We start from the raw sequence: 27428 nt of genomic DNA, 5'->3' as shown, positions 1-27428 counted from the left end.
GTAGTTATTCAATTGGTCCGCCATATCCTTGTTCCCCATGATCAACTCACCTGTTTCTGACTGCAAGGGACCTACATTTGTTTTAACTAATCTCTTTCTTTTCACATATCTATAAAAACTTTTGCAGTCAGTTTTTATGTTCCCTGCCAGTTTTCTTTCATAATCTATTTTTCCTTTCCTAATTAAGCCCTTTGTCCTCCTCTCAGGAGAAAACCCACGTGGTCACGGGGAGAACGTACAAACTTCGTACAGACAGCGCCCGTAGTCGGGATCGAACCAGGGTCTCTGGCGCTGCTGCCACCATGCTACCATTTCTGTTAAAATATCTTTAATATCCATACTGAAAGCTTCTCTCAGATTTCTGAACATTTTAGTTTTCTTTTCGCTGCTTAATCCTTTCATTTGAGTTGGTTGCAAGGAAATTAGTCTTCGCTGGCATAGATCCATAATCAATTGCACTGCTTTAGGGACTCTTTCACTCCATTGTTGTTCCTTCTTCCCACTCTCCATAGTCTGCTTTTCAACTTGGCATAATCACAAGACTGATAGACACAAAATGCTGGAGTAACTCAGCGGGTCAGGCAGCATCTCTGGAGAGAAGGAATGGGTGACGTTTCCGTTCGAGACCCTTCTTCAGACTGAGTCAGGGGAGAGGGAGACACCGAGATAAGTGTAAGGTGTGTAAGTGTATATGTGGAAGGACTGATGTGTAGGAGGAAACTGCAGATGCTGGTTTAAACCCGAGATAGACACAAAAAGCTGGAGTAACTCAGCGGGTCAGACAGCATCTCTGGAGAAAAGGAATAGGTGACGTTTCGGGTCGAGACCTTTCTTCAGACTAAGGACTGATAACAACGTTTCAAATTGTGGGCACCCAGTGCATTGCATTTGACCTGTTCTTTGACCAGCGGGGGAAGAGAAACTACCCAAGCCAAAGAAAGAAGAAATGGAAGCTTGTGCCAATGAAGCTGCATAGTGGTGCATTTTAAGGAAGGCTTTAAAAGGAGTTGCGAGGCAGAAGAAGTGGAGAGGCAGAATGATTTAGTGTTCCAGTGAGAGACAGAGTGAAGGGACAGCCACAGTGGTAGGACAAGAGTGGCAGAGGATGAAGTGTTTTGGGATGCACAGATGGCAAGGGGATTGATATTGACATCGGTATTGGTTTATTATTGGTCTCCAGCAGCTCCTTACTATATGTTCCGTGTATGGTGTGGAACATGACATTAAATATAATGCTAGTAAGAGTGCTGTTATGGTCTGTAGAACCAAAGAGGATAAATGTCTAAAATATCCTGTTTTTAAATTGTCTGACAACAATCTTAGTGTCTGTAATAAGATAAAATATCTAGGGGATATTATTACAGAACAAATGACAGATGATGAGGATATTTATAAGCAATGACGCATGCTGTATGAACAGGCAAATATCCTCTTGCGTAAATTTGGTGCGTGTGCAGATGTGGTGAAGATGTCGCTATTTAGAGCATACTGCACACCACTCTACACTGCGCACCTGTGGTCGAACTATTTAAAGACAAGTATGCAGAGACTAAAGGTGGCATATAATGATGTCATGCAAACACTGCTAAGGCAACCTAGATGGTGTAGTGCCAGTAATATGTTTGTGGCTGCAGGAGTCAGTACTTTAGAAGCTATCCTAAGACACCACATGTATAAATTCATTTGCAGGATAAATGACTCTAAAAATGTGCTTATTGTGGCCTAGACAAACATAAGGGTTAGCACTACACGCTACGAATCCCAGCTGTGGAGACTCTGGTATCGTTGTCTCGTTGTAGGACATTGATCATCTGTTAATCTGGATTTTTAACTTAAGTATTGTGGGTTTTTGTTAAATATAAATTATGATGTTTTTATGTGATATACCATGATTTTATATATATTTATGATATTTGATATGCAATGCATTTTTAATGTAATGTTGCCCCTTGTCTGGACCTTGAGTCCGTAATAAAGTTTATTATTATTATTATTGTTATCTGACTGTGATACAATGAAAAACCTTTTAGCATGCTATCCAGTCACATTACAGCAAACACGAGTACAATCAAACATACACTAGTGCAACAGGCAGTGCAAAGAGTAAAAGATACAGAGAGCAGAATAGTATTACCTCTACTGAGAAAGTGCAGGTTAAAGAAGTGCAACTGCTCCAATGAGGTTGGCTGGGGGATTGGCACCACACCTTTGGCTTGTGAGAAAACTGTTCAATAATCCGATAGTGATGGGCAAGAAGCTAGTCATGAATCCAGTGAAAGGTGCTCTGAAGCTATATCTTCTACCCGATAGGAATGACTGAGGTGCAAGCAGTCCTTGATTATGTTGGCTGCTTTCTAGAGGTGGCATGAAGTGTGGATGGAGTTGATGGGAAAGGAGGGGGGGGAGGTGGAGGCTGGTTTGTGTGATGGACTGGGCTGCATCCACAATATAGTTTTTTGTAGACTATGATGAAGCAGTTGCCATGAAAAATTGTGATGCATCCCGATCCTGAGAGTCTGAAGAAGGGTCTTGACCCGAAACGTCACCCGTTCCTTCTCTCAGGAGATGCTGCCTGTCCCGCTGAGTTACTGCAGTATTTTGTGTCTATCTCGAGTTTGAACAGCATGGATGTTCAAAGGCTAGGGTTGTTTTAAAGAGATAAAAGTGTTTTAAGGGAGCTGGTGCTAAATCAGGTCTACAGTTACAGAGATGATGAGGGAGTGGATCATGTAAAGAACAAAATGCAAGCAGCAACAATTTGGATACCAGAGCGAATGAGGGCAGGAGGATGATAAACTATTTATAAAAACAGGCGATGATGTACAAGATTTTTGTGATTTAAAAAAAAAAGAAATTCATCTTAGAGCGAGAGCTGCTGAACAGATTGTGGGCAGTTGCAAATAAAAGGAATAAAATCAAATGCAAGAAAATGGAGTTGATGGCAATAGCTTCAGTCTCCCCAAGATTTAGCTGAAAGTCATTACCAGACCAATACTGAAGATAGAAACAAAAAGCTGGAGTAACTCAGCGAGACAGGCAGCATCTCTGGAGAGAAGGAATAGGTGACGTTTTGGGTCGAGACCCATCTGCAGGCCAAGACTGGTGGCTGTCAAAATAACATGACACCAACTTTAATCAACAGTCCTTCAGAAAACTGTTGAAATTGTAATGATCTTGTAATTGAGCACCACTGCTGTAATTTTCATCTAATGCAAACTTTAAGAATATAACATTTACGGAGTGGGTTCATCTACTTTGCACTAATGAAATCTCTGCATCCTTCTGATTTTTTAGTTTAGTTTAGAGATCGAGTGCGGAAACAGACCCTTCGGCCCACCTAGTCCGCGCCGACCCGCGATCCCTGCATTTTAACACTATCCTACACACACTAGGGGACAATTTTTACATTTATACCAAGCCATTTTAACTACATACCTTTACGTCGTTGGAGAGTGGGAGGAAAGTGAAGTTCTCGGAGAAAACCCACTTATTTGTGGAAGTGTTTTTTAGTTGTCTCAGGGATTTTCCTCCGAATACTTGTTAATTGTTCAATGTACATCATTAACTTATCTTTGCTATCTCCTTGGTATATAAATTCCCCAATTCCTCAGAAATACAAAATAAAATTTCACGTTCGCACTCAACAAACAAACAACCAGCCAATACTCACTCAAGGAACTCATCATCTTTTATCTTCTCCAAAGCTTTTACCACTGCCATTCGTGTGAAAATAGACTGAAAAGAGAAACTTCCGTTATAATTGGTTCTCAGAACCTCTGCATGTGCAGAGGATGTGGCTAAATGAATTACCTCAAGTTCACCTCCAGCACAACATTGCTAACAAGTCACTTGACTTAGCAATCAGTCTAATTCACATTTACTCTGTTTTCCAAAGAAACACCTTACTGAGATTTTCATGAGAACACAAATTCTCAGAGACCGTCTCGAAAAAAACGCAATTACATCCTCTATCCTTCGATTGTTTCCCAAGGCTGCTCAATTCACATATAATAAAGATTAAATTACTTAAATGCAGACAACAAAAATCTATGTGCAGGAACAAACTGCAGATGCTGGTTTAAACCCGTAGACACAAAAAGTTGGAGTGACTCAGCGGGACTCTATGTTCCATTTAAAGTTCTAATACTAATTGCAAGTAATTAGGAAGAATAGTGTTGACCATATAGAGATAAGAGTATGAATGTGTAGAAGTCCTAGATACATAGAGGATTGGTGAGACTGCACATGGAGTGTTGCATGTAGTTTTGGTCTTATTATTGAAAGGGTGTCTATTTATTCTTCCTTGCTACATGCTATGCTGTATTTTGTGTTATTTGGATCTCCCAATCTTCAGGCCCACTGCTAGATTTTATATTTATAGATATTTTTCCATTCAGTTTCTAATCATTAATAGACATCTGTGGATTTTCTTTATAAAATGAAGCACTTCCTCGTAAGCTAGTCCGATCAAAAAACGACACGGAATTGCCAGTTCACTGCTTATAATCGAACAATTAAATTTGTTCCAAGTTCATTATCATGCTCTTTCAAAATAATCTACTTTCCACTCTGGTATACATTTGGGGAGGTAACATATATAACCAAATGGTTACAATAAGTCACTTGATTCATTAAATTCAGAGCCATGGGCACTTTTCATGCACTGTTGCTTCTGTTAATCCTTCTGCACAAAATGACATGTTGAATTACCTGCTTGTTTTTTGTTGGTCTGAAGCAGTCACGACACACTGTGGCCCTAGATTAGCACAAAGAACACAGTTAGAAAATCCTAATAATATTACAGTTTTAAAGTTTATTGCTATTTTTTGCTCCACAACACATAAAGCAAACGTTCAAAGCACAAATGCCAGAGGCAATAAAATTGCGAACTGATGGGCCTGGCGAACTTTTTCTGCGACTGCCGGCACCCGTCAAAGTCAAAGTAAATTTTAATTGTCACATACACCCGAAGATGCAGTGAAATGAATTTGCCAGCAGCGATATACTTAAAAAGAATACACAATACACCGCAGCATTGTTCACTGTGGGGAAAGTTCAGCCAGTCCTCCTCCCTTGTTCACCCGTGGTCGGTCGAACACACTAGAGTGTCCGCAGTGCCCAAATCGGCACTTTCCTACCGGAGTCCGCGGCTTCAGGATGTTATAGGCCGCAGGCCGGCGGCCGGAGCTCTTCTCTGGCGATCCCTCCAGGCTCCTCGATGGAGAGTCCACGCCGCGCCTGCGGTTAGAAGCTCCGCAGACCGCGACTTCAGGCAACTTTTTCCATGTCGCTTCTCTGCCTCCCCTCTCACGACTTGGATTCCTGGAGTCGGGCCCGGAGCATCAGCAGCGGGCGCAGCGTGGACTATTTCCATTGCGGAGCGGGCGAACCCTTGCCGGGGGACGCCAGAGAGGAGTGCTCCGATCGCTGGCCCGCGGACTACAGCCGGACCTGCGGTCTGCAGTGCTTCTGGCTGCGGGAACTTTAAATATTCGACCGCCGGCCTGCGGCCTACACCAACCTGAAGCCGCGGTCTCCGGTGGGGAAGCACCGATTCAGGACTTATCCTTGTCTGTACCACTGACTAAACCAAACAAAAATGGTAAAGTGTCGAGAAATCACTAAAATCTTTGGTGCACTTACCTCTCCCTAAGAGGGCAACGTAGCCAGTGCTGGGAACCTCTTCTCTAAAACATTCCAGTTGGTCTGGATGATACAAGTATCAGAATATTTGCTAATTTATACACTCGGGTCCCCAGGCAACTAAGCTGCTTTCACCATGAATTTATGCAATCAGAATTATTTAACGACAAGATTTTTTTGTGAATAAGTCATGTTAATCAATATAAGACACATGTTGACAAATCAGTCGCGAACATCACTATAGCCTTTAATACACAGGCAAGAGAATCGTTTACTCTTTAATGCAACATTTTGGGAATGGGACAAAGATGTCCTTCTTGCTTAATCTGTCAATCATCTAATCTCAGCAGTAGCCAACTTTATTGTGTTCTTATCAAATCCAAATTCAAAGCTATTTAGTGTTCATTTCTATCTAAGAACATTGAATATTATTTACCATTCAATGTATACTTCAAGAATGGACTGGAATTTATCAACTTAAATAGTTAGCAAACTGTTATATCATGCTGACTTGCGGCCATTCACTTCGCCCTTAAGACTGTCTAAATTCATTCCATTCCTGTCTGGGATGGCTCGATGGTAAAGTTGCTGCCTTACAGCTCCTGCAGCACCGGAGACCCGGGTTCGAACCAGACTACGCGTGCAATCTGTACAGAGTGTACGCTCTCCCCGTGACTACGTGGGTTTTCTCCTAGATTTCCGGTTTTTTCCCCACACTCCAAAGACGTACAAGTTTGTTGGTTAATTGGCTTGGTATAACTGTACATTGTCCCTAGTTTGTGTAGGTTGTGTAATGTACGGGGATCGCTGTTTTGTGCGAACTCGGTGGGCCGAAGGGCCTGTTTCCGCGCTGTATCTCAAAACTAAACCAAACTAAACTCAAGTATATGCTTTGACAGTATTATGTCCTATTTAAAAATATCCTTAAATCATTTTTTTAAACTTAAGCAATCCAACAACAAAAAAGTCATGACAGAATGTTATGGGTCTTAACATGAACCACGTGAGCTTTAAATAAGAAAAGTAATTTATGTGGAATAAATTGCACAGTGTGAATTTTCTGCTGTGTTAAACATTTAAATAAACTATAAAATACATGTGTTGAGCAACATGCAGGAAAAATTACAAATAAGGCAACTTACAGAAAATGGCAATCCCCATCTGTTTCAGGATGAGCAAAGACCACACTCACTTCAAATAAGCTCTAATTATTGAAAGAAACAAGTTGTCATTAAGCATAAAATATTCTTTATAACCGATAGTCTTATTATTGTTCCAATATGATAATCATTAGATCAAATATAAAAAGCCAATTTAGTCATATATTTAAAATATTACTGAAAGCATATCATTTCATTTACACTCATTTCTTTAATTATTCTATTACCATAGACCTCAGCAAGTTGATCAGATTTAACAGTCCAACAGTTCAAGTTCAGCTATTCAACTTTTGCAACATATTTCACTGCATTTTCACATTCTAAACACTTTGAACATTTGCCAAATCTGACATTTCAGAGATTATAATACCTTGGCATCCACAGGAACACCCAGTTCTTCAGAAATCTGAGGGTGGGTTATCCACTTAAAAACCTCTTTTATTTGTAAAATATCACCCTTTGTTAAGAAACTTCCTTGTTGCCTGTCAAACAGAGATATATCATGATGCTGGAATTTCACTCAAGTCTTGTTAATTCAATTGTTTGGGTGCAAAAAGCACGGAAAGACCAAAGTTACGAGAGAACTTGGAGAACTGAGATTACCTGGCTTCAGCTCCTGCTAGCTACACTTACATCAAACCTGATTGAATAGAACTGATGCAAATGCCTTAAGGCGAGATTTTATTTATGAGACAGAAGCGATAATTAGACAGTTAGGTTTTTGCAGAGTAAAGTCGCCGCATTGCAAAGATTATATCTAAAGGAGGCAGCCAATTTCAACTCAGAAATACCAGTAGCTAATATTTCAAATTAAAGAAGATACATGATTAGGATTGCACAGCAATCATAATACACTCAAGAATTCTGAACTGAAGCCATGAGAGTAGTTCACAGTTATCCAAGCCTCCTGATCAGTATTAGTGTAATGCAAGCTTATGCAATCACTGTGAAAATGGTATTAAAAAAATTAATTGGAATGCATATTCAAAGTATCATAAGACACCCCTCACATAATACAAAACTAAAGATGAACTAAAACATACATTTTACAACAAACTAAAAACACAAAGAAGGAAAAAGACAAGACAGACCGTTGGCGAGGCAGCCATCGTACAGCGCCCCCTGGTGCTGTTCTCATCAGACTAAAGGTGTCAAGAAGTGTTAAAATGGTGAGTAAGAATGGATAAGCTAATTATTATCACCCTCTCTCCTTCACACCTTCTGAAAAATAGTTGACAGCTACTCAAGTAAAGCAGTTAATAATATGACAGTTAGGAAGTGTAAGCGAGGCAAGATAAACATTGTGAGCAGAATAGAGAAAAGACGATGTATTTGGAGAAGGTAGGAGTTGATATGTGCCATACGCAACCTCTCAAAGTACTTCATCACCATGGAAGTTAATGCCACCAGTTGGTGGTCATTGAGGCATGTCACCTTACTCTTCTTGGGCAGGCCGGTATTATTAATGCCCTTTTAAAGCAGATGGGAATCGCAGACCCCAGTAATGAGGTTTGAAGATGTCAACAAAAACTCCAACGAGTCGATCCACGCAGGTAGACCAACAGGTCCAGATACTTTGAGGGTTCACCCCACCTGAAGGATCTTTTGTCATCAGCCTCGGTGATTGAGTTTACAATGCCATGGGAGGCCTATGATGGGCCGAGAAGACAAATCAGTGTTTACCCGATTAAAAGCGTGCATGGACGCATTGAGTTCGACCATGCCTTGCTGTCATTTGCTTTTGTCTTTAGTTTAGTTTAGAGATACAGCGCGGAAACAGGCCGTGCGGCCCACCGAGTCCGCGCAGGCCAGCGATCCCCGCACATTAACACTATCCTACACACACGCGGGACAATTTACATTTATACCAAGCCAATTAACCTACAAACCTGCACGTCTTTGGAGTGTGGGAGGAAACCGAAGATCTCAGAGAAAACCCACGCAGTCAGGGGAGACCGTACAAACTCTGTACAGACAGCACCCTTAACTGGGATCGAACCCAGGTCTCTGGCGCCGAAAGCGCTGGAAGGCAGCAACTCTACCGCTGCACCACCGTGCCGCCATGTGGAGGTGATGGCGTCCAAGCCCTGCCACAGCTGCCGAACAGCTGAAAGAACGTCCTTGAATTCTGAAGCTAAAACCTCTAGTCCTAGACTCTCCCACTAGTGGAAACATCCTCTCTACATCAACTCTATCTGAGCCTTTCACTATTCCGCATGTTCCAATGAGGTCCTCCCTCATTCTTCTAAACTCCAGCAAGTACAGGTCCAGTACTGACAAACGTTCATCGTAGGTTAACCTACTCATTCCTGGAATCATTCCTGTAAACCTTCTCTGGACTCTCTCCAGAGCCAGCACATCCATCCTCACAATTGCTCGCAATATTCCAAATGCGGTCTTACCAGCACCTTATAGAGCCTCAACATTACATCCCTGTTTTTGTATACAAACCGTCTTGAGATAAATGCTGGCATTGTTTGTTTTCTTTCCCACAACCATTGACCCTTATATGACTGCCTAGCACGCTACAAACGTTTTTCACCGTATGTTGGTACACGTGACAATAAACAACACTATTTCCTTGCATCCCCTATGTTCCCTCACCCTGTCTCTTCCATCCATATCCTATCTTCCAGCCTAACATTTCACTCCTCCTCTTATTTCTCAAACTTTTGTCTCCTTTTCATTTGTCACCTCTAGCATTTGTCTCTGTACCCACACATCTGCTAATCAACCCCCCTCACCTTATCCACCTAGCATTTGCCTGCTTTCCGTCCTCTCCCCAACCCTCCTCCATTCCCCCTTCCCGCAGCCCAAGTACTCCATCAGTCGGAAGAAGAGCCTCGACCAAAAACGTCATGTCCATTCCCTACGCAGATATTGCCTGACCTGCTGAGTTTCCTCTGAATTTTTGTGTTTCGTTCAAATTAATCAAGTTCTCGAACTGAATAAACATTTTATTCAAAGGTTCTTTCTCATCAATTCTTCCTAGCTTCTGGGATAATGGGAAAAGAGGATCAGGTGCAAATCCACATTTTTATTTTAACCAACTGCAAACCTGTTTTTTAAACAAATATTATGCAATGCCGAGCCTTTCTAATCAAGGTAACTAGTTAAAAGCAAAATTAAATACCTGAATTAGGAAAATTAAGTTATGTCAAATTCCTTTTCTTACTGGTTTACATGAGATTACAAATATTAGAGATGAGAAAGTGCAGGGTGGGAATTAAATATAAAAAAATTAAAATTAAACAATTGATAAAAAACAAAATCAAATATTTTATAAGATTCAATGTCACAAAAATCACAACACAGAATGAAACAGACCTTTTGGCCCATCTAGATCATGCCAACCAAGATGCCCCATCTAAACTAATTCCATCTGCTCACATTTCATCCATATCTCTCTGAACCTTTCCTATTTATGTACCATTCCAGATGTCCTTTCAATGTTATTGTAGCTGCATCAATCACTTCCTTTAGCAACTTGTTCCATGTACATACCACCCTCTGAATGAGGAAATTGCCCCTCAGATTCCTATTAAATCTGTCTCCTCTCAACTTAAATATACGTCCATTAGTTCTTGATTCCTCAATTCTGGGGAAAAAGACTGCATTCACCGTCCCTTGTGATTTTTCCCCTGTTTCCTATGGTCCAATGTACAGAGTCCTCATCTGCCCAGTCTCTCTGCTGTAACTCAGTCCCTCAGGTCCTGGCAACATCCGCGCAAGTCTTCTCTGCACTCTTTCCAACTTAATTGGCATCTTTCCTATAGCAAGGTGACCGAAACTGAACACAGAAGACAGTTTTTTATTTAAATTTCAATTAATAGCATTGTTGAAAATGAAAGCAGTGGCAAATACTGTTAATTGCAGAGAGAGCAAAAAAACAAAAATTTCCTGCAATGATTACTTACCCAGCTTCCTGTTTTACCAGCAACCAAGCGGCATGCTAATAGGTATGTTACCACACCCAAAGATAAAAGAAAAAAGCGTAAACAGTTTTAAAAAAAATGGGGTGACATTTACTGCCTTACGTGATTGTCTAAGCACATCATCACAAGAGATAAAGTTACAGTCCTCAGAAGTGCAGCCCACTAGACTAACAATTGAGGAAGTGAACACAATATTTGTTATGCAGCAGTTTAAATTCCACAACCAGCTCTTACAAGAAGTTTAGAAATCCCCTTTACACGACACAGCCTTGAACAATCTTCTTTAGAATGTTTACAGTTCTAGTTACAATTAACACTTTTCCTTTGCGAACATGTGAAATATTGCTGTCACCGTGATTTTTTCCCTCCCTTCACAAAAGAATGATTGTAGTCAGTGTTTGATTCTGAAACACTTGCATATTTCCCTTTGACAGTCACTGCCAGCATTAAGAAACTACAGGTCAGGCGCAAGATAATCGGGCAGCAGCAAAATAGTTTTTTCCTCTACCCCAATGAAAGGCACTGGTGTACTAACATATGATGGTAAACACTTCCATGTTTACAAGGGCTGTCCCACTGAAACACATAAAAGAGGGCAACATCGCACAGATGTTGGGATGTTTCCTTTCGGTGGTCAAGTCTCCTTTCGTGGTCATGAATAGGACATAATAAAAGATAAGAATTCCTTCTCCGGAAGTGTCCATCTCAGATGGCTGTGTGGACTAGATCAGTGCAAGGAGAAGGTGTATACATTTTCAAAAGATCAGAGAATTCAAGGACTATAAAAAGAGGAGCTGTCGTCTGGCACAAATCAGTGAAAGGAGCAGAATTAGGCCATTCGGCCCATCAAGTCTACTCTGCCATTCAATCATGGCTGATCTATCTCTCCCTCCTAACCCCATTCTCCTGCCTTCTCCCCAAAACCCCTGACACACTGACTAATCAAAATTCTGTTAATCTCTGCCTTAAAAATATCCATTGACTTGGCTTCCACAGCCGTCTGTGGCAATGAATTCCCCAGATTCGCCACCCTCTGGCTGAAGAAATTCCTCCTCGTCTCCTTTCCAAAGGTACGTTCTATTATTCTGAGGCTATGGCCTCTGGTCCTGGACTCTCCCACTATTAGGAATATCCTCTCCACATTCACTCTATCCAGACCTGAATGTGTTGAATGGCAGTGCATGCTTGATGGGCCAGGGAACTATCTCCTAAGTCCATGCACAAATACGTCTTGCATTTTCAAGCAAGGCTCTGGGACTCCATCACAACATCAACAGGGTGCAGACACATGCAATATATCACACGCCTGTTTCTTTACAAGAACAATTATGCATTTTGAGGTAGAGGGACGAAGAATAATAATTCCCAATTGGGCTAGAAGCGTTTCATTGCAATTTTAATTAGAAAATTTTATTCGGGAACAAAAAAAACTACTCACTAAATTTAAAACTATAACTTCATTAGGAATGCTATATCGTTACATCCAATAATCCCCAAGGATCAGTTCTTGCCACCTCCATCACCAACCGCCGATTTTCTATCTGCCTGCAGCCGTTTAACATCAGCCAGCGGTAGGTTGTACCCGTGTGCTGATTATACCCAGCTCTCTCAACTCATTAAAATGTGGGACTGTTTGTTCAATATCCCATATGGGGTGAGCAGACATTTTCTCTCAACTTATGTTGCAATGACTGAAACCACGATCAGTTCTTGCAACAATCAACATTCTCCACACCTCACACCGGGAAGTCAGAGAGTGATACAGCGTGGAAACAGGCCTTTCATCCCAACTGGCCAACATGTCCCAGCTACACTAGTCCCACCACCCTGCGTTTGGTCCACATCCCCCCAAACTTGCCCAATCCATTTACCTGTCTAACTGTTTCTTAAACATTGGGATAGTCCCAGCTTCAACTACCTCCTCTGGCAGCTTGTTCCATACACCCACCACCCTTTGTATGAAAAGGTTACCCTTCAGATCCCTATTAAATCTTTTCCCTTTCACCTTAAACCCATGTCCTCTGTTCCCCTACTCTGGGCAAGAGATTCTGTGCATCTACCCAATCTATTCCTCTCATGATAAATCTCAAAATTAACCACTCACACCCCTGGTGTTAACTTTGGCCTTAACATGCCAGCATGTTGAGAGTTCTGAGTCTGTGGAATTCTCTGCCTCAGAGGGCGGTGGAGGCAGGTTATCTGGATACTTTCAAGGGAGAGCTAGATAGGGCTCTTAAAGATAGCGGAGTCAGGGGATATGGGGAGAAGGCAGGAACGGGGTACTGATTGGGGATGATCAGCCATGATCACATTGAATGGCGGTGCTGGCTCGAAGGGCCGAATGGCCTACTCCTACACCTATTGTCTATTCCATTGTTCAACCATTTGTAAATATGCAGAAGCTCAAAATGCTGTTGCTTATTTCCTAACTCACAGAAAATTGTCATAGTCATAAACCACTGAAACAGGCCATTCAGCCCAAATTATCCATGCTCACCAAAGTGTCCATCTCTTCTGCTCCCATTTGCCCATGTTTGACCCTGATCCCACTTCTATAAACTATTCATCCTCTATCCCTCTGTGCACTGACCTACATTAGAAGAACTAGCAGCAGGCAGCATGACAGGAATAAGATCACGTCTGATCTTTTACCTCTGCGCTACTTCTCTGCACTATACCTGTTTGGCATAATTGACCCAGAAGATCCCTGAATCTATTGACCTCTGGTTTGAAGGCTGTTGGTTAAATCGAGACTCAGGAATTCCCAAGCCTCACCATATCCCTTTCATTTTTAGGGAAATCCTCAAAATCTAACTATGCCACAAAGCTTTTAGTCATCTGCCCTTACATCTTGCTGTGGCTCAGCACTAACTCTCTTTGAGAACTTTCTTATGAAGTTCCCCGGGATGTTTTTACATTAATGAAACATGGATTATTGTAGCTACAGATAAAAGCAATATAAAAACTAATTGTGTATGTTTATACCAAAGACTCATTTTATACAGAACTGTGTGGATACAAGTAATTAAATGAATTAATTAAATCAGTCGCTTTTCTAAATTACATAAAACACATGCATTGCTGTCTCCTACTGGATAGACCTGGTATTACACGTAATACGGTTTCAGGACAACAAGTTCCTTGATCAATACTTTAATTTTTATCTAATTTAACAGACAGCTGAACTTGGCAAAACTGTTGATGAACAACGCTCACACTATAAAATTAAAAAGGGAAAAATGAATAAACATAAATCTCCAGGATTATCCTCGGGAATCTTGCACAATATCCCTGGACAAAGTTATGGGAGCATATCCTGCCATCCCAAGAATCAAACTAACAGAGGAACTAGCTAGAACGGCTGAAATTAGTTATTACACTCATACTTATAGAATGGAAAAATGACTTTCCCAGAAACAACAATTAATCAGGTAATAATTTTAGACTTAAGTAAAATTATAAAATTCTCCTCAGCCTTATAATAGTCCCCCTGGGTTCTAAATCGCAAAGGGGAAAAATGCTGGTAAAATGATAACAAATTAATTTTTGTGAATTCTAATATTCTGCATTAAATATGTTTTATAAATCCCTTGATGAAATGCACTGTCTTTTCACTAACCTTGCCAAAATCATAAATTTACCTCACCAGAAGGCTGTATTCTTTCAAGCTGATTGCAATCATGAGATTGCTTAATATGTTAATGCAAGAATCCCACCAAGAGGTCTGCTGATGAAGACAAGATACACAAACATTGCAAACTCTACAAGCAATGAAACTGTGCACTTTCAGTCCAGCACATTATAAATTTTCCTGAGTTTTTAATTAAATATTTTATGCACCTCAGTGGTATGTTTGCACCAGCCTTATGGGCCTTATGGCCTTATGGGCCTGTCCCACTGTACGAGTTCACCCAAGAGCTCTCCCAAGTTAAAAAAAAATCAAACTCGTGGAAGAGCGTAGAATGTACGTAGCGGGTACGTCGGAGATCGGGACGGCTCGTAACGCTAACGGCAGGTACTCGGGAAACGCGGTAAGCTCGGGAAGACTCGTGAAGATTTTTCAACATGTTGCAAAATGTCCACGAGAGCCCCGAGTACCTACGAGCGGCTATTACCGTAATTCTCCAAGTTCGAATCAGAGGAAACTCGGGAGAACTCTTGAATTAACTTGTACAGTGGGACAGCCCCATTAGTCTGAAGAAGGATCTCGACCCAAAATGTCAGCCATTCATTCTATCCAGAGATGCTGCCTGACCCGCTGAGTTACTCCAGAATTTTGTGTCATTTAACCCGTAGTCAGTGTCTGGTTTGAGATAAGATATGAAGTAGGAATAACTGAAGTCATGCATTTATAATCTGCACCACAGAATTCAGTCCCTATAACAGCACTAAAAATATAGGAATCTTGCGAATTAAGAAAATAGTTACATTTTCTTATTAGTTACAGTTATGACAATGGCCCAGTAACTGTATTACCTAGCGCAAAATCCTTAAAGCAGAAAACCACAGAGGGCGGAAATCTGAAATATGGTCATATGATCATAAATGATAGGAACAGAATCAGGCCATTCGGCCCATCAAGTCTACTCTGCCATTCAATCATGGCTTATCTATCTCTCCCTCCTAACCCCATTCTCCTGCCTTCTCCCCATAACCCCTGACACCCACACTAATCAAGAATCTATCTCTGCCTTAAAAATATCCATTGACTTGGCCTCCACAGCCTTTTGTGGCAAATGATTACATAGATTCACCATCCTCTGACTTTAAGAAACTCTTCTTCATCTCCTTCCTAAAGGAACATCCTTCAATTCTGAGGCTATGACCTCCAGTCCTAGACTCTCCCACTCATGGAAACATCCTCTCCACATCCACTGTCTAATCCTTTCACTATTTGGTAAGATTCAATGAAGTCCACCCTGATTCTTCTAAACTCCAGCGAGTGCAGGCCTAGTGCTGCTCATATCTTAACCGACTCAATTCTGGGATCATTCTCGTAAACCTCCTCTGGACCCTCTCCAGAGCCAGCACATCCTTCCTCAGATATGGTGCCCAAAATTGCTCACAATGCTCCAAATGTGGCCCGACCAGCAGCTGAAAGAGCCTCAGCATTTCATCCCTGTTTTTGTATTCTAGCCCTCTTTAAATAAATACTAATAAAAATGTTAATAAAACTAATGAAATCGCCCTCTTGAAATAAATGCTAAGAAAAATAATGGTAAGAAAATAAATGAAATAAAAACAGAAAATGCCGATTTATGCAGCATTATCTCCAAGGTGTTTTCAAATCTGCCCCATACGACGTTTCAGATGCGTTCAAACAGCAAGAAATTTGACTCTCCGAAAGTACCTATAAGTTTTAGCAACGGCATTAACAACATGACTTTAATGGATTGGAAAACGTGGCCAAGCACTTCCCTTACATGTGTGTCACTAAACAGTTAATTTCATACACAATGTAGGGATAGGAGCTATAAGGAATTTCACACTGGGAAGGTAAGTAACAAAGTAACAAAGTAGCTACAGTTTAATGCAGATTTACATCTGATCCAAGTAATGCACAATTCTGACACAAGGACACAGTAGCAAACCAGCATATTCTTATGTATCAGCATTGTTCACTTTGCTCACATTTAAACCTGGCAAATATCAAAAGACACATAAAACTGCAAATTTATATATGCATGTACAAGTTTATGTATGCAAAGAAGAACAGTTGTTGATTTAAGTCATGGTTTTAACTGTGCTCCATTTTTTGATTTGATCATATTGGCTTCAGTAAGAAAAAACCACAATAGCTACAGATGAAAGGACATTAGAAACTGAAATATAATTTGGTAAACTTAGTTCCAAATCATCTGTTGTCCAAAAGCAGATGAGGAAACAAGTCCACTGTCGCCACTTTAAAAAAAGTCTATACATCATGTATTAAATCATGAGAGGAATAGATCGGGTAGACGCACATAATCTCCTGCCCAGAGTAGGCGAATCGAGGAACAGAGGACATAGGTTTAAGGTGAAGGGTAAAAGATTTAATAGGTATCTGAGGGGTAACCTTTTCACACATGGTGGGTGTATGGAACAAGCTGCCAGAGGAGGTAGTTGAGGCTGGGACTATCCCAACGTTTAAGAAGCAGTTGGACAGGACAGGATAGGACAGGTTTGGAGAGATATGGACCAAGTGCAGGCAGGTGGGACTAGTGTAGCTGGGACATGTTGGCCGGTGTGGGCAAGTTGGGCCGAAGGGCCTGTTTCCACGCTGTTTCACTCTATGACTCTAACATGGGATGAAATCAAAAAACATGGGAAAAACAAAAGATTATAATTAGCTAAATAGACTAATTGCAGAGGTATTTATCAAAGCAAAATATTAAGATACACATTTCATTCAAAATAACAAATTCAGTTTAAAAATTAGATACTGGAACACTCACCTCTCTAACCAAGAGCTGTGGAGGCAGCGAAACTGAAAATACAAGGCTACTAAAATGATATCCAGCAGATCCCACTTTACCACACACCTGAAAAACAATGCAAATTGTCCATTCACAGCAGAATATAAATTAAAACAAGTGAAACAAAAAACTGCAGGTGCCTGAATCTCGATCAAAACACAGCACTGGGGAGCTCAGCAGGCCATACAGCAGCTGGGAAGAGAATGGACAGATGATATTTCAGGTCAGGACCCTTCTTCATAATGTGTAAGAAAGAACTGCAGATGCTGGATTAAATCGAAGGTAGACACAAAATGCTGGAGTAACTCAGCGGGTCAGGCAGCATCTCTGGACAGAAGGAATGGGCGACGTTTCGGGTCAAGACCCTTCTTCAGACTTCTTCTTACGTATTGCGTGCACAGCCAAAAGTTGTAGGACACCTTGTTTTATTTGATTGTGCGCGCCGGGTTGATTGCATTCATCGAAACAGGGCGGAGCAAGTGAAGGGTGTGTGTGTGTGTGTGTGTGTGTGTGTGTGTGTGTGTGTGTGTGTGTGTGTGTGTGTGTGTGTGTGTGTGTGTGTGTGTGTGTGTGTGTGTGTATAGCAGATGGGCAGAGAAAGTGACAAAAGTTAGAGGTGAAATAGAGACAAAATGGTGTTAGATAAGGAGAGGAGTGAAATGTATGGAGGGAGGGATGTGGGTGGGAAAGGACAGGGTGGAGTGGAACGAGGGGGAATAAGATGGAGCTGGAGGACTTGGGGGATGCGAGATGTGTGGACAAAGGTGCAGGGCAACTGGGACGTAGGGGTTGGGAGAAGATGGGAGATGTTGGAGCATCATGGAGTGCACCTGGGGTGCATGGGAAAGAAATAGGAGTATTACTTGAAGTTGGAGTACGCCGTTCATCCCGTTGTAAGCTGCCCAAGTGGAATAAGAGGTGCTGTTTCTCCAGTTTGAACGTGGCCTCACTCTGATAACAGTGGCAGCCCGGGACAGAAAGGTCAGTGTGAGAATGGGAAGGGGAGGTAAAATGAACAGCAACTGGGAGATCCAGTAGACCTTAGCATGCAGCTAGGCTTGCCTAGTCCGTAAGAGATGAGACGGGATCTTATAGAAACATATAATATACTTTAAGGGATTGGACAGACTCGGTTCAGGAAAAATGTTCCCGATGTTGGGGGAGTCCAGAACCAGGGGTCACAGTTTAACAATAAGGGGTAGGCCATTTAGGACTGAGATGAAGAAATCTGCCATCAAAATCAATTATTTTAGTGAAGTCGCTATTCCAGTCTGACTACATCTGGTTTACTGCCAGATACAGCATGGAATTACCATTTCCATTATTACACACAATGATTCTCTTTTAAAATGAACAGATAGGTCCAATATTTGTGATCACTTTTGGTTTTGGAGTTCAATGCCATTAAGCAGCATTTCCAAAAATGGTGACCCTCGGACTATCCTTGATCAGACTTTGCTGGCTTTAAACCCCTGTCCCACTGTACGAGTTCATTCAAGAGTTCTCCCGAGTTTACCCTGATTCGAACTCGGAGATTTACGGTAATGGCCGCTCGTCGGTACTCGGGGCTCTCGTGGACATTTTTCAACATGTTGAAAAATCTTCACGAGTCTTCCCGAGCTTACCGCATTTCCCGAGTACCTGCCGTTAGCGTTACGAGCCGCTAAGAGACGTCCCCGAGCTCCGACGTACCCGCTACGTTCATTCTCCGTGCTTACCATGAGTTTGATTTTTTTTTTAAACTCGGGAGAGCTCTTGGAATGAACTCGTACAGTGGGACAGGGCTATTACTTTGCACTAAATGATATTCCCTCATCATGTATCTATACACTGTAAATGGTTCGATTGTAATCATGTATTGTCTTTCAACTGACTGCGTGGCACACAACAAAAGCTTTTCACTGTACCTCGGTACATGTGACAATGAACTAAACTGAAAGAGTGTTGTTTGTGGTCCCAGATCGAGCTTCATTCAAATCATCGTGTGGCTGTGGTAAAATAATTAAAAACATACTTTCAACAAATTAGATTCAGAAAGAGGTGTTCACCAGGGAACATTTACATCATTGATTTGTTCAGATCTCCCAGATCTGTCCTTTGGAGTTTTCTGTACACCTGGAAACCAACTGATAGGAATATTGCAGAGTTGAAAGTTTGATGCTTTTGCAACGGAAACGATTTGAGATCCAAAACCCAATGCAAGGTCAAAAGGATATTTATTAGGAATAGAAAATATTTGGTTGAGGCGATGTGGGTCAAAGGAACAGAGAGAAAGGTTGCAAGAATAAAGATATGGTGGGAGGTGCAATTGGTCTTGCGAATGTTGAGTTTGAGAACATCATGACCTATCTCGGACTTTAAACTCGAAATTTAAACACCCGGGCGACATGGTGGCGCAGCGGTAGAGTTGCTGCCTTACAGCGCTGGAGACCCGGGTTCGATCCCGACTAAGGATGCTGTCTGCACGAAGTTTGTACGTTCTCCCCGTGACCGCGTGGCTCCAAGATCTTCGGTTTTCTCCCACACTCCAAAGGCGTACAAGTTTGTTGGTTAATTGGCTTGGTGTCTGTGTAAATTGTCCCTAGTGTGTGTTGTATTGTTAATGTGCGGGGATTGCTGGTCGGTGCGGACTCGGTGGGCCGAAGGGCCTGCTTCTGCACTGTATCTCTAAACTAAACATAGCCCAAAACTAAAAGACTTGCCACAAGAGATGGAGACAGCTCACATTAGTCCCTATCATACCCTTGGTTTTGCCCCATGAGGCACAGGCCTCTTCCCCACCCTCTCTGCAGCTTAACAAAGGGCAATTGTCATTCCCAGTTCTGTCTAAGGGTCTTCGAATTGAACAATTTTAACAGTTTCTCTTCCTACATTTGCAGCCTGACCAGCTACTGTAAGTGTTTCCAGCATTTTCGGTTTTTATTTTAGCTTTCCACCATCTGCAGGCCTTTTGGTTTTATTTTTGCCGACTTCCTGAACTACTGCAGTATCATTAATGAAGGTGGACATTCTAGACCCCGTGGCGATGAAGAAACAGCAACTCATTGCCAAATCAAGGTGGGCTGAAGGGCCTGTTTCTGTGCTGTATCTCTAAACCAAACTAAACCTCCACCAGAGCGAGGATAACTACCTAATTCCGATATTCAATGGCATTAACATTGCTGAGATCCACTCCACCAAAATCGCGGGATCATCACAGATGATTAACTCATCTTGGCCATTTCCTGGGGCTAGAAACATAGATCAGAGGCTTGTTCCCCACAGGAAATGTCATATTTTCACGGGAGGTTTAGACACAGTCTAAAACTAGTCTAAAAGTGCCTGATCTCGAACGTCGCCTATTCCTTCTCTCCATAGATGCTGCCTCATCCGCTGAGTTTCTCCAGCATTTTTTGTCTACCTTCAATTTTTCCAGCATCTGCAGTTCTTTCTGAAACTGAAAGAATTCTAGTTTAGTTTAACTGTACTAAGTCTTTAACCTATGATGAGCGTTTGTTGGCACCGGGCCTGTACTCGCTGGAGTTTAGAAGAATGAGGGGGGTCATCATTGAAACATACAGAATAGTGAAAGGCTTGGATGGAGTGGATGTGGAGAGGATGTTTCCACTAGTGGGAGAGTCTGGGACTAGAGGTCATAGCCTCAGAATTAAAGGACGTTCCTTTAGGAAGGAGATGGAGACATTTCTTTAGTCAGAGGGCGGTGAATCTGTGGAATTCTTTGCCACAGAATGCTGTGGAGGACGTCAGTTGATATTTTTAAGGCAGAGATAGATAGATGATTAGTACAGGTGTCAGAGGTTATGGGAAGAAAGCAGAAGAATGGGGTTGGGAGGGTGAGATCGATCAGTCATGATTGAATGGCGGAGTAGACTTGAGAGGCCGAATGGCCTAATTCTACTCCTATCACTTATGATCTTATGACCTTATTAAACTGTCGGGTACTCTGACATCCTCTCCCAAACCCACCACCTCAGCCGTAAAGGTCAAGCCACCACAGGCGAACACCACCACTGCAGGTTCCCCTCCTAGTCACACTCAACCCGGACTTGGAAACATATCAGCAAATCCTCCTTCAATAGTGAACCCAAATCTTGTCATTGTTCACAGAATGAAAGAGTTGTACAGCGCCGGAAACAGGCCCTTCATCCCAACTCATTCATGCTGACCAAGATGCCGTCCTAAGCTGGTCCTATATGCCTGCGAGAGAGGACCGTGGAAGAGACGAAGGGCGTGTGAGGTATCTTGGACATAGGTCGGGAGAGATTGGACCAGTGGGGATCGGGTATGGATTTGGCACATACTCCTCCAAACTGTCCTGTCCATGAACCTGTCCAAAGTCTTTTGCAAATATTAATTGTAGCCACTTCTACCATTTCCTCTGGCAGCTCATTTCATACACCCACTACCCAGGGCTGTCTTAACAGCATTATAGGCTCCCGGGCAAAGCAGTGCACTGGGGCCCTTATACTTCCAGTTTCTTTACGCCGAATCAAATATGCCGTCATGCACTTGATGTTCTTCTCCGTTTTCATGTTCTACAATAACATTCTACAATACATAGATTAGCATGGGGGCCCTATGCTCGTGGGCCCCGGGCAACTGCCCACCCTGCCCATGACTTAAGATGGCCCTGCCACTGCCTTTTGTGTGAAAAACCTGACTCACCTTGAAATCTTCCCCTCTGTGGCCTTAAATATATACCCACTAGTTTTAGACTTCCCTACACTGGGAAAGACTGTGTTAATTTGCCTTATCTATGCCACCTCACGATTTATTTATCTCTATAAAGGTCACTCATCATCCTCCTTTGCTCCCCCGTCTGTCCAGAATCGCTCGATAATTCAACGCCTCCAGCTTCAGCAGCCGGGTGGATCTATTCTGCACCCACTCTCTCTTAGTCAGCTCATTCCAATAATAAGGCAACCAAAACTGCACACAATATTCCAAGTAAGATGTCACCAACACTTGCACAGTTGCAATGCAATATCCCAACTCTTGTACTCATTACCCTGTCAATAAAAACCATCTGGCTCAAAATACAAATGATCTACACGTTCAAATTTTCTAAAATGATTTTTTTTTTTAATCTATTTTTTTAAGAACATCTATTTAACCATGTTTGTGACAGATTTTGATTTGCACGGATTTCATTCCGTTAATGAAAAATTTGCTTCCTCGTTTTTCATTAGGGAGAATTTATTTTTGTTAACGTGATGGACCTCTTAACCAACTTGTTGACTTCACAGTTATTGCGTACCTTGGTGTCTCATTGAATTGACATCAGCCAACAGCATAGAGTCATACATTGATACAGTGTGGAAACAGGCCCTTCAGCCCAACCTGTCCACACCGCCCAACATGGCCCAGCTACACTAGTCCCACCTGCCTGCGTTTGGTCCATATCCCTCCAAACCTGTCCTATCCATGTAACTGTCTAACTGTTTCTTAAATGATGGGATAGTCCCATCCTCAACTACCTCCTCTGGCAGCTCGTGCCATACACCGACCACTCTGTGTGGGGAAAAAGTTACCCCACAGGTTCCAACTAAATCTTTCCCGCTTCACATTAAACCTATGTCCTCTGGTCCCCTACTCTGGGCAATAGATTCAGTGCATCTAGGCAAGAGATTCTGTGCAGGTATACAAATGTTGTCATTATGGTCAATAGTAAATCTTCATGACAAACCTATCTCATATTCTCTTGAGAGCTCAGATCTCATTGTTGATCCCAAATTCTGGGTCACTACAGTTTGTTGGACTTTACTGGCTTTACCTTGCAATAAAACCTTATTCCCTCATCATGTATCGATACACTGTACACGGATCGATTGTAATCGTGTATTGTCTTTCTGCTGAATTTTTGGCATGCAACAAAGGCTTTTCACTGTACCTTGCTACACGTGACAATAAACTAAACTGAAACTGTTGTGCAACATGATCCCGCTCAACCAGACTCAAAATTGCAAGTGCAAACCTTCTCATGTCAAAGATTTAGATTGATGAATATATTTGTCCGGTGAGGAAGGCCAGTCAATTTTCATTCATACGTAACCAATGTCCAGCATGACTCCACCAGGTCTGCCCCAATCCACTCTTCGTGAAGCCTTTCCAAGATACCAGTGAGAATTTGCCATCCATCAAAGCATCTGTGCGAGCACATTTACCAATATAGCCAAGATGTAGGATCAAAGCACAGTAGATGTTTGTTCAGTTTAGTTTAGAGATACTGCGCGGAAACAGGCTCTTCGGCCTACCGAGTCCGCGCTGACCAGCAATCCCCGCACATTAACACTTTCCTACACACACTAGGGACAATTTACACTTATACCAAGCCAATTAACCTACAAACATGTATGTCTTTAGAGTGTGTGAGGAAACCGAAGATCTCGGAGAAAATCCACGCGGTCACGGGGAGAAGATACAGCTACGGGTGCTGTACAGACAGTACCCGTAGTCGGGATTGAACCCGGGTCTCCGGCGCTGCAAGAAAGCAACTCTACCGCTGCCCCACCATGCCACCCCTTGGTCTTCTACAACAAAAGACACAAAGCAATTGAGTAACTCAGCTGGTCTCGGGCTACATCCCTGGGGAACTTGGTTAGGTGGCATTTTGATGTCTGAAATATCCATGTTGCCCAGGGATGCTGCCTATCCGGACCCGAAACGTCACCCATTCCTTCTCTCCAGAGATGCTGCCTGTCCCACTGAGTTACTCCAGCACTTTGTGTCTTTTTAAAAAAAAACAATTTAACTAAGCCTTGTACTAGAAATTAATGCAAGCAACACAATAACTGTAGTCTTGATTCAGATTACTTAAATTATAATATTCCAACTTCATGTTTTATTATTAATGTTGAATGTTTTATGTGTCATTCCTAACTGTCACTGTATGTCATGTTGTCACTTGTGGGCGGAGCGCCAAAGCAAATTCCTTGTATGTGAATACTTGGCCAATAAACTTATTAATACATTCATTCAACTCTCTGGGGAGAAGGCAGGCACGGGTTATTGATTGGGGACAATCAGCCATGATCACAATGAATGGCGGTGCTGGCTCGAAGGACTGAATGGCCTCCTCCTGCACCTATTTTCTATGTTTCTACGTAACTCACTGACCCAGACCACTTTTTGTAACTCACCGTGCAAAACAGTCACTTCAACCTTGATAAATTTACCCTTCCCAAAAGTTGTTAATGCTCTGGTATCCGAGTTTACCACCGAGACGCGTGAACTCCAAGTTAACTGTTAAAGCCATTATGTCACCGAGTAAATGATTATTGCAAGTTTTCAGCTGGCAATGAACATCCTTGCTATCAAATCCCACTCAATCACACAGTTTGGAAGATGTATTTTTAGCTATAATTATTCAGGAAGGAGCGAAACATCCATCAATGATTAATCACTATAAAACCTGAAAAAGAAAATTCACTAAGAATTGCCGCTTTGATCAATCTACAAAAACATCTACACTCCAAATCTAAAGTAACATTTAACTAAGTAATCAGAGATATAACATTAATTGGTATATTTTAACGTAGAAAACTAATAGTAATTCATCATCCAATATTCTGAAAATATAATAAGCCCGCTAATGACAGAAAATTAGACAAAAACAAATAAGGCACTGAATTAATGCATGAACTTGATGTCTGAATTTTTTTAAATTCTGTTCTAATTAGGATAATTTATGACTTAATTAATCATGCAAAACCTGGACTGTAATTATCAGCATCTTACACCTGAAAAAGGCTTACACAGATCAAGGCTTAATTTGTGAGACAAAGTTTGGGAAATTTTACCTTCTTCACAAAATCGTTTTCACCAAGGTCCTGCAGAACACCCAGACACACGGTGCAAGTCCGAACACCAACATCAGCAAACAACGCTTCATTTGATGGCACGTTGGCTGCTCCATTTTTGTCCAAATCCATATCTTTATTCTCGCAATCCTCCAATCTTAGTTTCTTACAAAGTGGTTGATCATTCGCCATTGGTTCAGATTTATATTCATTGTCATTCAAGAATTTGTAGAGTGCAGTGGACAGTTCCTGAAACACAAGTAAGTTGTTGAAATTACTGTCCATGACTGCCTATTAGTGTGGGATTTGGCAAAAAGACATTCCTTGCCGATATATATATATGCCTATATATGAAGGGCCGAATGGCCTCCTCCTGCACCTATTTTTTTTATGGGTTATTGATTGGGGATGATCAGCCATGATCACAATGAATGGCGGTGCTGGTTCGAAGGGCCGTATGGCCTCCTCTTGCACCTATTTTCTATGTTTTCTATGTACGACGGCAGAATTTGATCAGTGGAATACGTTTCACCGTGGGGAAATGTTACCAGTGAAATCAAATACTCTCAACAAGCGAGACCGAGAAATGCAGAAAAAGCACCACAGTGGTATTTTGAATAAGATGATAAAGCTATGCACAAGTCTCATCTGCTTCATAATCGAATCATGCCCTACAAAATTGTGTAAGATAGTGAGACAATGCAATCTCTTCACAAATTAAGAATGAGTAATGAAAAAAAACACCTGTCCACTGGATGCTTCTGCTTACCTCATTCAAAGTGAGCAAGATTTGTGGTAACAAATCTATCTATGGGATAAATGGGTTTCTAGTTGGTCAAAGTAGCAGTGTGACAACAGGCCGGGGGGGAGGGGGGGGATCGAGGGGGAATACACGAGTAGGGACACAAGTATCAAATGTCCAAAGAAGAATCCAACATTACCACTGAAAAGAGAAGCAGAGATAATGTTAAACAGATCACCTTTAAAATGCCAGCAATTCAGCTGACTCATGTACTGCTACCAAACCATACCTTTGACTGTCCAAGTGGATGTCTCCAAGTTTAGTTATTGGGTACAATGTATTTGAAGCTTGTTGCTGTCATAGACACTAAAAAAGCACCCCCAAACCAAGTCATCTATCTATCCACAGGGCTCCCACTTAACTTTTTTTCTCTGATGCCAGCCGGGCAACCTAGGCAGCTTTTTAGGTTGCCAAATGACAGTTTAGGTGGTCATTTAAGACGGCGCATGACACGTGCGATAATGTGCTCGGACGAAGTATGTAGTTACCAGTCCGAATTATGGTCAATGAAGCATTCACATATTATTTCTGCTTCAAATAAAGTCACAAACTAAACATATTCACCAATCAAGACATGATATATACCACAATGACACGCAGCAAAATTACAATACAGTATCTTATCTCCTTTTACATGTTATAATGAATGCAATTTCTATTATTTCTAGTATGATCAACCTTGGTGAGACCAAGCGCAGGCTTGGCGATCGCTTCGCACAACACCTCCACTCAGTTTGCAATAACCAACCTGATCTCCCGGTGGCTCAGCACTTCAAAAGAAAAAGGAAGAGGCGGAGACAGTGGGTTGTGCGAGAGCTGGAATGGGGAGGGGAAAGAAGGAGAAAGCAAGGACTACCTGAAATTGGAGAATTCAATGTTCATACTGCTGGGGTCTAAACTGCCCAAGCGAAATATGAGGTGCTGCTCCTACGGTGGGCCTCACTCTGGCCATGGAGAAGGCCCAGGACAGAAAGGTCGGATTCGGAATGGGAGGGGGAGTTGAAGTGCTGAGCCACCGGGAGATCAGGTTCGTTTTTGCATACCGAGCGGAGGTGTTGGGCGAAGCGATCGCCGAGCCTGCACTTGGTTTCACCGATGTAGAGTAGCTGACACCTAGAGCAGCGGATGCAATAGATGAGGTTGGAGGAAGTGCAGGTAAACCTCTGCCGCACCTGGAAAGACGGCTTGGGTCCTTGAATGGAGTCAAGGGGGGAGGTAAAGCGACAAGTGTAGCACTTCCTACAGTTGCAAGGGAAACTGCCAGGAGAGGGGGTAGTTTGGGTGGGAAGGGACAAATTGACCAGTGAGTTACGGAGGGAGCAGTCTCTGCGGAAACCCGGTAGGGGAGGAGATGGGAAGAAGTGGACAGTGGTGGGATCCCGTTGAAGGTGGCAAAAATGTCGGAAGGTAGCTATTTTAAATTCCATTTATAAATATTTTTGGAGGACCATGAAACTAAGAAGCAAGAGTTACTCCAGGGAATTGCTCCAGCTCCAGGGAGTGATTCTGCGTTGGGTTTCAGTGGTCGTAGCGAGGCGGCGACCAGACAGCAATGGAAAGGGAGGGAGAAAGTGCCCGGCGCCAACCAGTGGCCGTGGCAGTGCGCATGTGCAGGGCGGCCGATGATGTGCAAG

At 42.2% G+C, this 27428-nt stretch overlaps 1 protein-coding gene across 3 annotated transcripts in view; it reads right to left on the bottom strand.

Annotated features, from left to right (window-relative positions):
• The window catches only part of pus10 (pseudouridine synthase 10), a 62227-nt gene that overhangs the window by 30893 nt on the left and 3906 nt on the right, over positions 1–27428 (bottom strand). For all 3 annotated transcript variants that reach the window (XM_033025156.1, XM_033025157.1, XM_033025155.1), the window contains exons 3-9: positions 24993–25241; positions 17173–17259; positions 10721–10755; positions 7174–7285; positions 6786–6847; positions 4711–4756; positions 3671–3735 (exon numbers count right to left, since the gene is read on the bottom strand). In XM_033025156.1, coding sequence (XP_032881047.1) covers positions 3671–3735; positions 4711–4756; positions 6786–6847; positions 7174–7285; positions 10721–10755; positions 17173–17259; positions 24993–25241 — 656 coding nt within the window. The remainder of the gene's footprint in view (positions 1–3670; positions 3736–4710; positions 4757–6785; positions 6848–7173; positions 7286–10720; positions 10756–17172; positions 17260–24992; positions 25242–27428) is intronic.

Source organism: Amblyraja radiata, chromosome 8, assembly GCF_010909765.2.
Source record: "Amblyraja radiata isolate CabotCenter1 chromosome 8, sAmbRad1.1.pri, whole genome shotgun sequence".
NCBI classification, from domain to species: Eukaryota; Metazoa; Chordata; class Chondrichthyes; order Rajiformes; family Rajidae; genus Amblyraja; species Amblyraja radiata.
The sequence above is the reverse complement of the archived record's forward strand: the minus strand, read 5'-3'. Positions and strand labels throughout refer to the sequence as shown.